Genomic DNA, 15,403 nt, shown 5'->3' on the forward strand with positions numbered 1-15,403 from the left:
ACTTCATTATTTTTGCCTGTGGTTCTGGGGAAGCAAAAAGGAGACAGAATATAGGAAATTATTAGTACAATAATGATTAAAGCTCAGGAAGAGAAGTCCATCTCAAGGTTTTCTTTCAGTCTCACAGTGAGCCTTTTTTCAATGAAAGAAACAAAGCAGCATTTTACTACAAAAAGCATACCACATCAAGATATTCCACACCATACCACCTCATATCAATCACAGTTTCTCTTTCCTTGTTGATGACAGTAGTTTCCATTACCTGATCCACATGCCTTAGTTTCCGGGATCTGATGATTGATGCTCTCACTGCTGTTTCTGCTATTTCCTCATCCCACTCTGGGCGGCCATTTGGTACAAAGTACGTACAGCACCCATTGTTGCCTCTGGCTGTTTAAAACAGAAAACAGGCCCCTTTAGATTATCACTTGACCCCAGTGCCCAAATAATTAGGATGAATCATCTAGAAGGCCAACAAGGTCTGCTTTCTTACTTCCATGCCATGCTTCTCTAGAGATGGCCTAAGATCACATAGTTTTAGAGGAAGGTAGGGGCTGGGACACAGAATAAAATACTATTAATCATTTGAATAATCTTCTCCCTGATGTCCTGAAGAGGGATGTCAGGAAAAAGCTGTAGTTAGAAAGAGTTCTAGATTTTCTGAGACTGTTTCATCATTTTGTTGTTGTTCTGAAATGTTTTTCCTAAAATGTCCAATTTAAATTTTTTTGGGGGGAGGGAGATACATAGTGTTATCACTAAACCTGAATATTTCAAGTGTATAAACTCTAACTATAGTTAAACAATTCTATTTGTTAATTTTTATTAAGTTTATTGGGGTGATATTGTTACAGAGAACCGGAATAAATCAAGCAATGCTCAGAGAGTTTGGAGTCACACTTTATTCACTGCGGTGGGCTTAGAGGAAATGAATTCAAATTCTAAGCAGAGCTACAAGCAGAACTTGCCTTTTTATTAAAGATCAAGCCCTATGTGTGCTTAGTGGTTATCTTGCTGGTGGCCTTGAAAACTACACAGTTCTATCCAATTAAAAAATACAGCTGGCATGGCATTGAGAGTATGGGCGTATCTAGTCTCTGGCCTACAAGGTCAGACAGCTAAGTTTATCCTCCTCATTATTCAAGCAGGCTAAAGCAGGCTAGAAAGCAAAGTTATTTTTTTAGAATAAGAGGCCGTCTAAAGAATAGCAGAGAATTCCAAACAGCAGTTTTACAAAATAGGGGTTAGCCTTCTCAATATTGGTTAATAAGATTATATAAGTTTCAAGTGTACAATTAATTCTATAACACATCATCTGTATATTGCATTGTGTATTCACCACCCAAAGTCTAGTCTCCTTCTGGCACTATATATTTGACCACCTTTACCCTCCACACCCTCCCCCCTTTCCCTCTGGTAACCATACCATTGTCTGTGTCTGTGAGTTTGTCTGTTTATTCAATTGTTGCTTTCTGTTTTGTGTCCTTTGATGGATGGTTAGATAAAGAAGATGTGGAACATATCTACAATGGAACACTACTCAATCATAAGTAAAGAATGAAATACTGCCATTTGCAACAACATGGGTGGGCCTTGAGAATATCATGCTAATTGAAATAAATCAGACAGAAAATGACAAGAATCATTTGTTAAATTTTCTAAAATTCCATTAATCTTTAACATGTGCCAGGCAATGAACCCTTTGGCCCTTAGCATAGGACTTTCTATGCCTCTACTCTTGGTCTTTTAGGTTTATCTTGTACATAAATAGCCAACTGGCATACCAACTCAAACATTTACCCATATTTTTATACAAAAAAAAAATCAGCAGTACTATTTGGTTGTCTGTATTTACTTATTTAAATATATTCACCTATTCATTATTTAAATTTATGTGTTAATTTAATTACATTCCTATAAGGAATCAACCAGTTCAATATTATTATAGCCAGTTTATCTAACCAAGATTCAGTATGTTCAGCAGCTTGCCAAAAAATACCGAATTCTGTGCTCTCTACACAAAAAACTGGTGAAATACATTCCTTTCTCTCTTAAACCAAACCAGGATTTATACTCGAAAGCTCCTCTTTGTTACTCTCATAGTTTCCCCATTTTTCATAATGGTGATGACCTGTGGACTTGTGCTAGAACTATTTGTATAATTATCATACCCCTTTACTACATAGGCCAAGTTTGCCATCTATTTTACTTCATGAGTGAGGACAGAACCTGGATTTTTTTAAAATGTAAATTGAAGTGTGATTGGTTATTTTTAAGTTACGTTACTGAACTGAAGAAAAGAAATGGAGTGGGGAAGGGTGGACTAGTGACTTGGAGGGAAAAGGAAGTACCTATTTCTCTTTTCCTGATCTGAGACATGGTAAGGTTATTATTGTCTAATTCTCTGTCACGTCATTATAAACGTATTTGTAAAATTGAATGAATATAAAGAGAAGAATTACTTATACTCTAAAGGAGATGTTGAAAGCATCTAGCTTTTCCCTTGTCCACACGGGAACACACACCCTTTGCTGACATTGTCTGGGCTTTGAATGTGGAGTGAACATGTTCCTCCTCTTTTTCCCCAGACTAGGAAATCACCAAACATCCTCTATACAACAATGCCCTTCATCCCTGTGACTACACACAGGCAGAACGGAACATGACTAGGCTTTGTCACACAATAAGCCTAGGATCAACATGTCTGAAAGGCTTTACTTACCCACAATATAGCTCCAGACAAGAAGAAATGTGAAAGGTGCTCATGCCAAGGAGAGGGCCCAGGAATGCATAAAATGGTGGCACCCTGTTTTCACCTTATAAACCATAAGCTAGAAGTGCTTAGTCTAGCTGACTTCCCAAAGGAAACACACATAATCTCATAATCTCATATTTTGGAGACTCCCAAATCTCAATATGAAACAGGGCTTAAAAGCCCCCAGGGACCACATAGCCCTAGGGAAAAGCAGGGTACAAAACTTCAAATATGTATTTAGGGGAAAATAAAACCCCCAACCATAGCTGGCCTGTAATTGAGGGCAGTCCAGAAAATAATTCACGTGGTACAGATATGGCACCATTAGGATTAGAAGTTGAAACCGCTCATCCAATCTTTTTCCTCTTTCACAAAATTTATTTTATACCTATTATACCAAACAGGATTTTCAACATTGACATATAAGCACCCTAATATGATAAAGCAAAGAAAAAAGCTTATATCTTATGATAAACAAGACACATCATGACTTAAGGTCTTTAAACATTATTGCACTTTAACTTTCATAATTTGGCAATGAATTCATGATAATTAAAATAAAGCAAAATGCATATATGTGTGCTATTTTACAAGTGTTTAGTTATTTGTTATTCTAAATTCTCAACTATTACACTCATTAATTTCAAAAGAAAAAATAATTAATAATAAAAACATTTTTATATAACAAACTTCTGATACTGAGAAATCCTGTTATTAAGAATTTATTTTTGGGTAAATTCTTCCTTTGCCTTAGTAGTTTTCTCTTTTAATGTAAATCCTAAAAGTTAAACTTTTGTTTCCTGGAAAGAATTTCTACATCTCTCCTTTTTAATTTATTTTTAATTGCTTTGTCTTTTTCTTTCTTTTCTGTGACATTTTTGCAACTTTATTTTTTTTTCCTTAAATATTTTGCCATCATTCATTCTTTTCCCTTATAAAAGTTAGTTTCTAATTGTCTACTTGCTTCTTTTTTATAGAAATTCTTTCATTGTTTTATGGGTGAAATATATTATCAGATATTTCTGAAAGATATTGATGCTGAAAATATTTTCCTGAAAAAAATAGTAAGGATGGTGATATTTGACCAATACAGAGGGAAATATAGTCTTGTCTTTGTTGTAAAGTAATATACATTCACACTCAATATTCATATTATTCTGCATATAATAACACTAAACCTATTTTCAGTTATATATAGGAAAAACAACTTTCCTTTTTTAAAAATATATTTTTTATTGACTTCAGAGAGGGAGAGACAGAAACCTTAATGATGAGAGAGAATCATTGATCAGCTGCCTCCTGCACACCCCACATTAGGGATGAGCCTGCAACCCGGGCATGTGCCTCAACCAGGAATGGAACCATGACCTCCTGGTCTATGCTCAACCACTGAGCCAGGCTGACCAGGCAACAACTTTCTAATTCCTCTTATCAAGTGGACCTCTTATGCATTTCATTTCTTCCCTTCTAAATCCTCTCATAAATATGGAGAAATGGTCTTTAATAGACATCATGGCATATGATTTTGTACCCCCCTAGCTGATATTAAGAACTATATATAAACAGATTTCATTTCTCCTTTCACACCTATAAGTTCTTACATCATAATATTTATAAGCATGTATACTTGCTTAATATAGTTTTTAATTAGAAAAACAGACAAAAATATTTTAAGCAAGCATATTTCAAAGATTTTCTACCTTAAGAAACTTGGAGTATGTCTGCCATCTGCTAGTTTATTGTTTATGCCATTTAAATAATATATTACCTAATGCTAGTAATCTTGAAACAAAGCCTACTTCAAGAGGAAGGCTTGCCTCTAGGCTTTTCACTTATTGTAACTCTCTGCTTTGGAATGAAGCTGTACTTCCTGTACTTTCAATAATTGACAATTTACTATGGGTAGAAGCTCTTTTGTATAGAGCTAGTTTTATTTTATCTTATGTGCTTTAGTGAATGATTCCATTCACTGCAAAAGAAAAATCTGGATCTGCTGGGTTTCTGCCCATTAGCTGCCTGTTCTAGAAGAAAGATGTACCATTTCACCAGATTCCTTCTCACTGTTTTACCTTCCAATATAGCCTGAGCTCATTTCTACAAACCAAAGGGATGATATTAAATTGTCATGTTGTTCTCTGCTTCCTTCCCCCAAACCCCTTCACTATTGAAAACATTCAATCCAGTCTTCTGTGTCTCCTTAGGCTTGATCAAGATCCACTAAAAAAAATTACAACTTTAAGGAAAACTTGCTATTGAGGTAGAGGAGAAACATTGCATTTAACAGTGCAATGTTTCAAATAAACATATTATACAACTGTATTAAATAAACTATATTTTAGTAAGTTTCTAGCACAGATGATTCTGAAATTATTTATTAAACACTTTTGAGAAAGCTTTGAGACCTATACATGCTACATAGGTAAAGTTACAGCAAAAGTTAAAAAACTGAAATTGAAGTGTGCTGGGAAGTTAGATAGAATTCCAGGTTTATACTTCAATGGATATTAGACACAGTTCATATATTTATTCTAAAAAAATTGTCAAAATTTTAGGATAATTATTACGGTTACTTTCCCCCTGCTCAAATATATTTTAAAATACAGATGTAGTTTCAACAAAGCTAAATTCACCTCCTCTCCGATCAGGGACCTATGGGACATTTATCTAGGAGCCACAAAGAAATATTCATTCCCCTTTTGCTTGGAAAATCCCCAGAGGTACCACTAAGTGTTGTTAAATACGGTTCCCAACCAGTTCTGTGCAATTTTTCTGAGCAATATCATCATGAATGGAAATTTTAAAACATCTGACATCAGGGTGAGTTTGGGTAACAAAAGAAAAATATATAAGATGCACAGAAAATGTGCAACTAAATAGGAGAAATTTGAGTCAGAGGGTAGTTGGTCAAGGAAAACTTGTATTATGTCACTCTTTAGACTTCTGAAAACAAAGAGCATGGCAAACTGCCTTAAAAAGGGAGAAGAAGAAGGGAGAAATGTTAAATGCAGTTTAGGTAGTGGAGGGAGGAGACTCCATGATGCTGATGTGACCAGGAGAAGGGGATAACGTTATAGGCAAGTGCATTTCCATACCATAATAGAAACACTTCTTTGCTCTTGATAAATAGAAAACTCTTTCTTTGGAAAAGACAATGACAATGAATTAGTATAAGAGTTTGGAGGAATCCCAGTGATCATGTAGTCCAACTTCTTATATCATGCATGACACATGTTATCTTCCTTTGCTGCATCCAACTGATGATATTTTTTATATTACTGGACATTTCTATCTGCATGAACCAACAACATTCCTTGAACCCAAATCTACATTTCTATAACTTTTCCTCCCTTAGCATGTACAAAATAATAGAAGAGGCAGTTATTTGCATCTAATGTGTGTACTCATCCCAATTATAAATATCTCCAATTTCATTCTTTTAATCTTTAAGATTTCAGATATCTTGTAACTATGCTTGCCGTCCTCTGATGCACTCTTATTTTTCAATATGTACACTAATTTCTAAAGGTATTTTTTATAAGTAAGAAGAACAACCAAAAAGAAGGTTTTGAGAATCATTTACTCATTACACAACATTTTTCTTGTGACAGTCACTATTTAAAGTGCAAAATATATAGCAGTGAACAAAATAACAGAAATTCCTGGAGGGACCAGAGGCAATACTAATTGCAGTGGAGTAAGGAAAATATGGAAAGGGAGATTTTATACCAAGATTGGCAGGGGTCTGGGGTTACAATTTTAAATTGGGAGGTAAGCTTTGCTTTGGGGTTGACACTGAGTCAAGACTGGGAACTGTTGAAGGTATGTGCCATGGTATTATGTGGGATAGCACAATCATGCATTGGAAGTAGCAAGTGGAAATGCCCTGAATTGCACACATGTTTACTGAGATTGAGAAACCTCCAGAATGTATGAATAGACTGAGAAGGTCAGAGTTTGAATAGGGGGAGACTCATTCAGAGATTTAAAATGGTCTTAATAGTGTAGGATGTTGTGGCTTTTGCTCTGAGAGAGTTGTAAGACAACTGGAGGTTTAAGGAGTGCATAGACATGGTTTTACTTACATTTACTTTACAAAGCACAATAAGGGTAATAATATTAACAATACTGTGACTGTACTATATATTTTGTTTGTTATGTTCAAAGCTGTGGTGAAAATCTCCATGGTTTACTCCACTTAGAGTTTACAGAATATGACAGTTGAATAAATTGCTTTATAAACTCAGCTTTAATATTTTCCTGCTTGTATCTCTTTTATATGCTGATATTATTTATATAGCATTATTTTAAAAGTTTTCTACTGTTTAAAACTAATGGTTTTAAAAAAACCACTTATATAGAAAACCTAGGCTAAATCAGCCCCCCACCCAACCCAAATAAAATAGAGAAAGAGAGAAAAGAGAAGCATCAACATAATAAAAGCCATATATGACAAGCCCACAGCCAACATCATACTCAATGGTCAAAAACTAACACCATTTCCCCTAAGAACAGGAACAAGACAGGGATGCCCACTCTCACCACTCCTGTTCAACATAGTACTGGAAGTATTAGCCATTGCAATTAGGCAAGAAGAAGAAATAAAAGGCATCCAAATTGGAAAAGAGGAAGTAAAACTGTCCTTATTTGCAGATGACATGATATCATACATACAAAACCCTAGAGAAAAGAGAAGCAATCAGAATTAAAACATTGGAAAAGTTTATTCTATAGAATTATTGTTGAAAATGCTATAAAATGTACAATATTATGCTGTGATAAGATGATTGATCATAAATGATCCAAGTTCATGATCTCAACCAAACAATATCCAAGGAAAAACTTTTAGACACATAAGATAAAGATTTTTCTAAAAAAAAAAAAAAAAAGTTCCTGGAGTCTTATTATTTCAATTAAAAAAAAAAAGCTTTCAGGTTAAATAAATCCTTGTCCCAGAATATAGTAGAAATATGGAAAGTTAAGTGTTATCAAAATAATTAATGAATGAAGATTCTATCTTATCCAATATAAATTTTCATAGTCATTTGGGGGCTAAAAATAATACACCAAAAGAAGACACAAAATTTATAAATATTTAGAGATATAGGCCATGCTTATCTACATAGTGATTTGAGAAAATTAATGAGAATTAATTATAGCTCAATAATGTCATTGGTAAAATGTAAATACTAAAATCTTTCCTGTTTACCAGCAAGAAACAAAAAAGATATAATGCAAAGTGCACATGGCCATGTTTTTTTAAAATTTATCTTTATTGTTGAAAGTCTTACAGATGTTCCTTTTTTTCCCCCATTGACCCCTTCTAGCCTGCACCCACCCCCTGTCCCAGCGTAGCCATGTGATATTTTTAAGTTGTACTCAGTATAAAATTTTTTTAAAAAAATCCTCACTCATAGATATGCTTAGAGAGAGGAAGGGAGAGAAAGGGAAACATCCATGTGAGAAAGAACATTGTTCGGTTACTTCTGTATGTGCCCCAACTAGAGATCAAACCCAAAACCCAGGTAATTACCCTGATGGGGAACCAAACCAGCAACCTTTCAGTGCACAGGATGATGCTCAACCAACTGGACGATGCTCAACCAACACTAAGCCACTCTGGCTGGGCAGTATATTCATTTTTGACCTACCAAATCTGTCCTTGATTATTCTGACTTGGAAAATCCAGACTTGCCAGGTTAAGACTTATAAATAGATCTTCCTCAGCTACATAATATCTGTGTGCAATCAGTAGGTGGTCACAAAATTTGATTGGCTATAATCCAGTGTACACATCTGAAGGAACTTATTGGAAGAAGGAAAATTATGTGAGGAATGAATGGAACCAGTGTTATTTAAACAAGGTCCATAATTTAGAAATTGGTCAAGAGGGCAAAAGCAAGTATTAGTGACTGGACTGGGAATTTAAGCAGGTACATACAGAAAGAGTTTATAATACAGCATAAAAGTAAGACAGACCATGGCTTTGTTACTATGTTTGCACTATGTTTACATTCTTTTGATTTAGTTACACACTCAAGACCTCTAAGTAGAATCAAAGAACACAGTCTGCATGTAAAAAGATAATTTCTCTCCTGAAATTATTATTTACTAGAGGCCTGATGCACAAAATCCATGCAAGAGTAGGCCTTCCTTCCCATGACTGCCCGCACCAGCTTCCATCTGGCACCTGGGATTGGGGTTCCCTCACAGCCCCAGCTTTGTCCAGAAGATCATCTGGAGGACGTCCGGAAGGATGTCCAATATAATTAGCATATTATGCTTTTATTATTATAGATAGTATGCAAAAATACTTTATTCATCTTTTATCTTCAGCTAAAAATAAAACCACTGCTATCTTCTTGTATAGGGCATCTTTCTTAGTCAGAAAGGTAACATGCTTTGCAATTGACCATTATGCATGGAGCCAACAGTACCAGCCTGACACCAAGATACTTCATCCTCAATGGGATTCCTGGGCTGGAAGCCTCACACATCTGGATTTCCCTGCCATTCTGCTTCATGTACATCATTGCTCTCGTGGGGAATTGTGGTCTCATCTACCTCATCATCCATGAGGAGGCCCTACACCGACCCATGTATTACTTCCTAGCCTTGCTGTCACTTACAGATGTTAGTGGGTGTACTTCATTTGTCCCCAATATGTTAGGTATCTTTTGGTTTAGTCTCAAAGAGATTGACTTTGATGCCTGCCTGGTGCAGATGTTTTTCATCCACATGCTGACAGGCATGGAGTCTGGGGTTCTCATGCTTATGGCCCTGGATCGCTATGTGGCCATTTGCTACCCTCTGCGCTATTCCACCATCCTCACCAACACCACAATTACCAAGGTTAGGCTTGCCACCTTCTCTCGAAGTGTGTTAGTCATGATCCCATTTACATTCTTGATCAAGCGTCTTCCTTTCTGCAGGGGCAACCTCATCCACCACACCTACTGTGACCATATGTCTGTGGCCAAATTATCCTGTGGTAACATCAAGATTAATGCTATTTATGGTCTCATAGCTGCCATATTGATCGGGGGGTTTGATATGTTCTGGATCTCCATGTCTTACACTATGATTATTCGTGCTGTAGTCAATCTGTCATCTGCAGATGCTCGACACAAAGCCTTCAGCACGTGTACGTCACACATATGTGCTATTGTCATCATCTATGTCCCAGCCTTCTTCAACTTCTTCACGCACCGCTTCGGAGGACGCACCATACCACACCATGTCCATATTTTCATAGCCAATCTCTACCTGTTGTTGCCTCCCACCTTGAATCCAATTGTCTATGGAGTGAAGACCAAGCAGATCCGTGAAGGAGTTATCAAATTGTTCTTTAGAGAGAAAGATATATTGAGTATGAGATAAACCTATGAGGGCAGAATTCTGAATTTAGCATAAAGATAAAGAAAAAAGTTATAGTAGAAGAAGAGTATATGCAAAATTAGACCATCACAAGATCAGGAGAAAATACATTAATATTCTGTTATAAAATCATGCAATTTTTAACCTAAGACCTCTAATTAGATAGAAAAAAATAAAATAGACAGGAAATAATTATATTTTTTGCAGTTTGACTTTAGTTAAAACCTGTGAAATGAACACAGAGTGGAATAGTTAGGATATTCAGCTTCAAACAAACTCCTAATGATTCATGCACTGTGGTCTAGGCAGTGTGGGGATAAAGAAAGTCAGATAGCTTAGGGAGTCACTGGGAGATTGGGAAAGGCACATAAGCAAACTGTTCCTATGTGTTACAGGAAAGCAAGAAACACTTCCCCAGAATGTCTGTGCTGGATTCCAGAGGTCCTTTTAATTTCATATTTATGTGAAATTTGTATAACTTTAGAAACAACTCCTTGTCTGTTCATTTTATCTCTGGCAACTGTTACCTATGTAATTATTTGTATTCCTATGAATATACTACTGAACATGCAAATTAAGCTGGAGGAAATAAGATCACTGGAGTTTATCATAATCTGGTAGGCATTCCCTGGAGTGAATATGAAGCAGAATTTTGAAAGACATTGTGGATACTATTTGGCAGCTGTTTGTGGGAAGGATCTATAAATAGTAGAAAGGAGACTTGAAGAAAATCTAATGTAATTCATCAATCAAGGATGCCTGCATTTCAGTGCTTTACTTGACTTTAATACAGAAGGAGAAACAGTTGAGTGCTCAGGAACAATGGGAAAAGGAATACTTTATTTACATTTCTGGATATAACAAAGAAAACAATGGAATGTAAATGTGGTATGCAAAAATAGTAAGATAGAATGAAAAGTGAGAAAAAATAAGAGCATATCTGACAGGAAATTGGAGTAACACAATGTGATCAGGTGTGGATACATATGCATATGTAGGTAAAAATATTAAGTTATATTGATTGAGTATATTCTTATCTGCTATTATGAAAATATATTTTAATATATTACATAGTTAAATGATTATAAAATATATTAATCATACCATGTATTTTTATAATTTTCATATATTTTAAAGCAAAACCTGTGTTTAAAAAAATATTTAGCCCAACTGGCATGGCTCAGTGGTTGAGCATCGACCTATGAACCAAGAGGTCAGTGTTTAATTACCAGTCAGGGCACATGCTCGAGTTGTGGGCTCAATCCCCATGGATGGCCATGCAGGAGGCAGCCAATCAATGATTGTCTCTCATCATTGATGTTTCTATCTTTCTTTTTCTCTCACCCTTCCTCTCTGAAATCAATAAAAATATACATATGTTAAAAATATTTAGATGAGTGGATAAAAAAGCTGTGGTACATGGATACTTTTCAAAAGAAGACATAGGAAGGCCAAGAGACATATGAAAACATGCTCAAAGTCACTAATCATCCGAGAGATGCAAATCAAAATGACAATGAGGCACCATCTCACAACTGTCAGAAAGGCTATCATCAACAAATCAACAAATGACAAATGCTGGCGAGGATGTGGAGAAAAAGGAACACTTGTGCACTACTGGTGGGAATGCAGACTGGTGCAGCCACTGAGGAGAACAGTATGGAGCAGTGATGGCGAACCTATGACACGCGTGTCAGAGGTGACACACAAACTCATTTTTTTGGTTGATTTTTCTTTGTTAAATGGCATTTAAATATAAAATATATATATCAAAAATATGCATCTTTGTTTTACTATGGTGGCAAATATCAAAATATTTCTATATGTGACACGGCACCAGAGTTAAGTTAGGGTTTTTCAAAATGCTGACACGCCGAGCTCAAAAGGTTCGCCATCACTGGCTATGGAGTTTCCTCAAAAACCTAAAAATGGAACTTCCATTTGACCAAGTGATCCCATTTCTAGGGATATATCCCAAGAAACCAGAAACACCAATCAGAAAGGATATATGCATCCCTATGTTCATAGCAGAACAATTTACAATAGCTAAGATTTGGAATCAGCCTAAGTGCCCATCAGCAGATGAGTGGGTTAAAAAACTTTGGCACATCTATGCAATGGAATACTATGCTGCAGTAAAAAGGAAGGAACTCCTACCATTTTCAACAGCATGGATGGAGCTGGAGAGCATTATGCTAAGTGAAATAAGTTAGTCAGAGAAAGATAAATATCACATGATCACACTCATTTGTGGACTATAATGAACAACATAAACCAACGAACAAAAACAGATATAGAGACAGAGAAGCATCAATCAGATGTTCCAACCTCAGAGGGAAGGTAAGAGAGGGTGGGGGTAAGGGGGAGAGATCAACCAAAGGACTTGTATGCATGCATATAAGAAAAAGTGATGGACGCAGACAACAGGGGGTGAGGGTGAGGGCAAGACTCGGGAGATGAGGGGACAATGGGGGGATAAAGACTCATTTGTAATATCTTAATCAATAAAAATTTTTTTAAAAAGCTGTGGTACATTTACACAATGGAATGCTACTCAGCCATAAAAAAGAAGGAAATCTTGCCTTTTATGACAGCACAGATGAACCTGGAGAGTATTATGCTAAGTGAAATAAGTCAGTCACAGAAATAAAATTCCATATGATTTCACTTACATGTCAAATCTAATGAACAAAATAAACAAATAAATAAAATAGAATCATACTCATAGATACAGAAAACAGACTGATAGCTGTCAGAGGGGAGGGGTGTTGGGGGGATGGCTGAAAAAGTTAAAGGGATTAAGAAAAAAAAAACCTTCATAGACACAAATAGCACTATCGGGATCACAAGAAGGAAAGGAGGTTGAGGGGAGGTAGAAGGGGGGGGGGTGGTAAATAGTTATAAAAGAAGCCTTGACTTGTGGTTCTTAACACACAATACAATATGCAGATGATGCATTATAGAACTGTACACCTGGAGCCTATATAATTTTATTAATCAATGTCACCCTAATAAATTCATTAACAATTAAAAAGTAAAATAAAATAAAAATATTTATATTATAAAATGCCTTCCTTCAGGATAGATTATAAATGTATAATCAGTTCATTTGCAATCTCTTGGAATTGTGATTTAGATTTGGTAGATTTTGTTCATCAGGTATTCTCACTTAAACCACACCAAGGTAGTAGCAAACAAATTAAGACATTATTTTTCCTAAACTGCTTCATAAATCATGTCATTAAACTTTTACCTCCAAACTATGGGGTTACTGTAATGATCTTTATTTTATAGATAAAGATTATGAGTTACAAAAATAGGAAGATTGCATGGGTATCAGAACATTAAGATTATAATTTAAATATCATATGTTAATAGGCGTATGCTGTGTGCAAGGGATGTCAAGGGCAACAATAACAGCATAAGCAACAAGGTACACTGGAACATAAACTTAAAAATATGGAGAAATAAAATGTAAAAAATAAAATTTATTTTAGTAACAATCTCCAATTAATTTTGTCATCTTCCTCATTGCAAATGGAAAAATGGACTTCATGGGGGGAATAACATGCAACTTTAAAAATGAAGACTCACAACTGAATTAGAGCAAGCAAGCCAGAATCATTGAGAAATTTTAAAAAATAATTATAAGGTAGATGATGAGGAAAGAAAATTCTACTCACTATTCACAGGAAGAGAGAGAATGAAGGGGAGAGAAAAAGAAAGAATGGGAGAGGTAAGGACTGGGAAAATGGCATAAGACACTTCATTTCAAATTTCCTCTCCTGCCCTAGAAACCAAGGCAGAGCTCGGTGGGCCTGGCAGAAATGCCCAAACCTCTCATGCCAACATTTCAATTTAGCTAAAGCATATTTTCTTTCAAACTATGAGATATTAATATTCCCAAAGCAAAGGAAGTGGAAGGAAATTATAAGGTAATACCAAGACTCGTGAAAATTATCTTGTTCCTGCAGAATCTCTAGAACCATTTGGACAACCATTTCAGACTGGTCATATGTGTAGATGTACAGCGATAAGGCAAAGGAAACAACAAAACCAAACCATACAAATGGGAGGACACAAAGCTCAGTGAGCATTCTATACGACCCTCTCCAAGGCCTCCACTCACAGTTGTGTTTTATGCTTCACTAAGTGGCAATATTAAGTCAAAATATATCATTGGAATCTCATCTCACACCCTGAGTTCTGTCTCAACAGTGAATAGCAAATTTGCTTGTCCTTGAAATTAAAAATACCATAGACATGGCTTGTCTTTCAAAAACAAAAACAAAACCTAAAACTATTTCCAAACCAGTTTTATAGAAAAACTAACAAGATTGCACAAGAATGGCTTTTGTAGGATGAGAATCAGAGATGAGAATTTTGAATTTAACATTTTTATATTAGAGATCAGAAGTCAAAGTACTTTAGTCAATAGAAAAGTGGTTTAATATTGGTCTGAGATTCTCCCTTGATTCCTTTGAAGTGATTAATATCTGTAGAAACTATGCATACCTATCTATATTTTGGATGATTTTATGTTAGACTCTCACAGCACAGATTGATTTTTCCAACTAATGCTATGTTTATGCACCCAAATACACCCAATACCCCACATAACAGTAGGGAATAAAGAGTTTGTAGGCAAATGTGTATGGGTTTGAGGGTGCAAAGTGGTGCCAGGAGGTGGAGAGGTGCTATGCAGGAAGAGTTGTGTGTAAAGTAGGGCATTTTCCTAAGTACATTTAACATTAATACTTTTATTGTTTTGATTTTTACTCCTGCTTAAAAAGCTGATAAATATAGAAATAATCGCAGAAGTCCCAAGGGATCTTTACTCTCACCAGAGCCTCCTGAGGGCATCTACTATGGAGATCCAATCAGGTGTAGACACTCACATCTGGAAAAATCCTCAAAGGGTATAGAAATGCTATGCAGAGTGGAACCTGGTTGTTGTAGAACTCTTTGATGCTCTGGAGTCTCAGCCATGCCCATGAGTCTGGTCTTTGCCGACACTGAGGTGAGTTTAAATGATTTCCCAAAACTTGTATTTTCTCCAAATATAAGTAAAGCTTGTAGTACAAGAAATACAAGTGTTTGAGATGTGGTTGATTGGAAGCTCAGTAATTCTTCTTAACTCCAACCATAATAGATGACCATTTGTGGGACTAAGAAGAAAAGCAGAGTTCCCCTCATTGTGAAGTAAATTTTAAATTACCTCATAATTTCATGAACATAAAAATGTCTAGACAATAGTAGACCCCAACAACTTGG

The 15,403-nt window shown here is 35.7% G+C and overlaps 1 protein-coding gene across 1 annotated transcript; it reads left to right on the forward strand.

Annotated features, from left to right (window-relative positions):
- The first annotated feature begins 9,169 nt into the window (after positions 1–9,169).
- On the forward strand, positions 9,170–10,132 carry LOC102438937 (olfactory receptor 52N2-like). The gene has a single exon (XM_006094564.1). The coding sequence runs from the start codon at positions 9,170–9,172 to the stop codon at positions 10,130–10,132; it is 963 nt and encodes a 320-aa protein (XP_006094626.1).
- Positions 10,133–15,403: the final 5,271 nt, after the last annotated feature.

The sequence above is a fragment of the Myotis lucifugus genome, unplaced genomic scaffold, assembly GCF_000147115.1.
Source record: "Myotis lucifugus unplaced genomic scaffold, Myoluc2.0 scaffold_138, whole genome shotgun sequence".
NCBI lineage: Eukaryota > Metazoa > Chordata > Mammalia > Chiroptera > Vespertilionidae > Myotis > Myotis lucifugus.

What these genes read in the sequence shown, in the direction of transcription:
- LOC102438937 (XM_006094564.1), top strand. Translation starts at nt 9,170, where the DNA reads ATGCATGGAGCCAACAGTACCAGCCTGACACCAAGATACTTCATCCTC.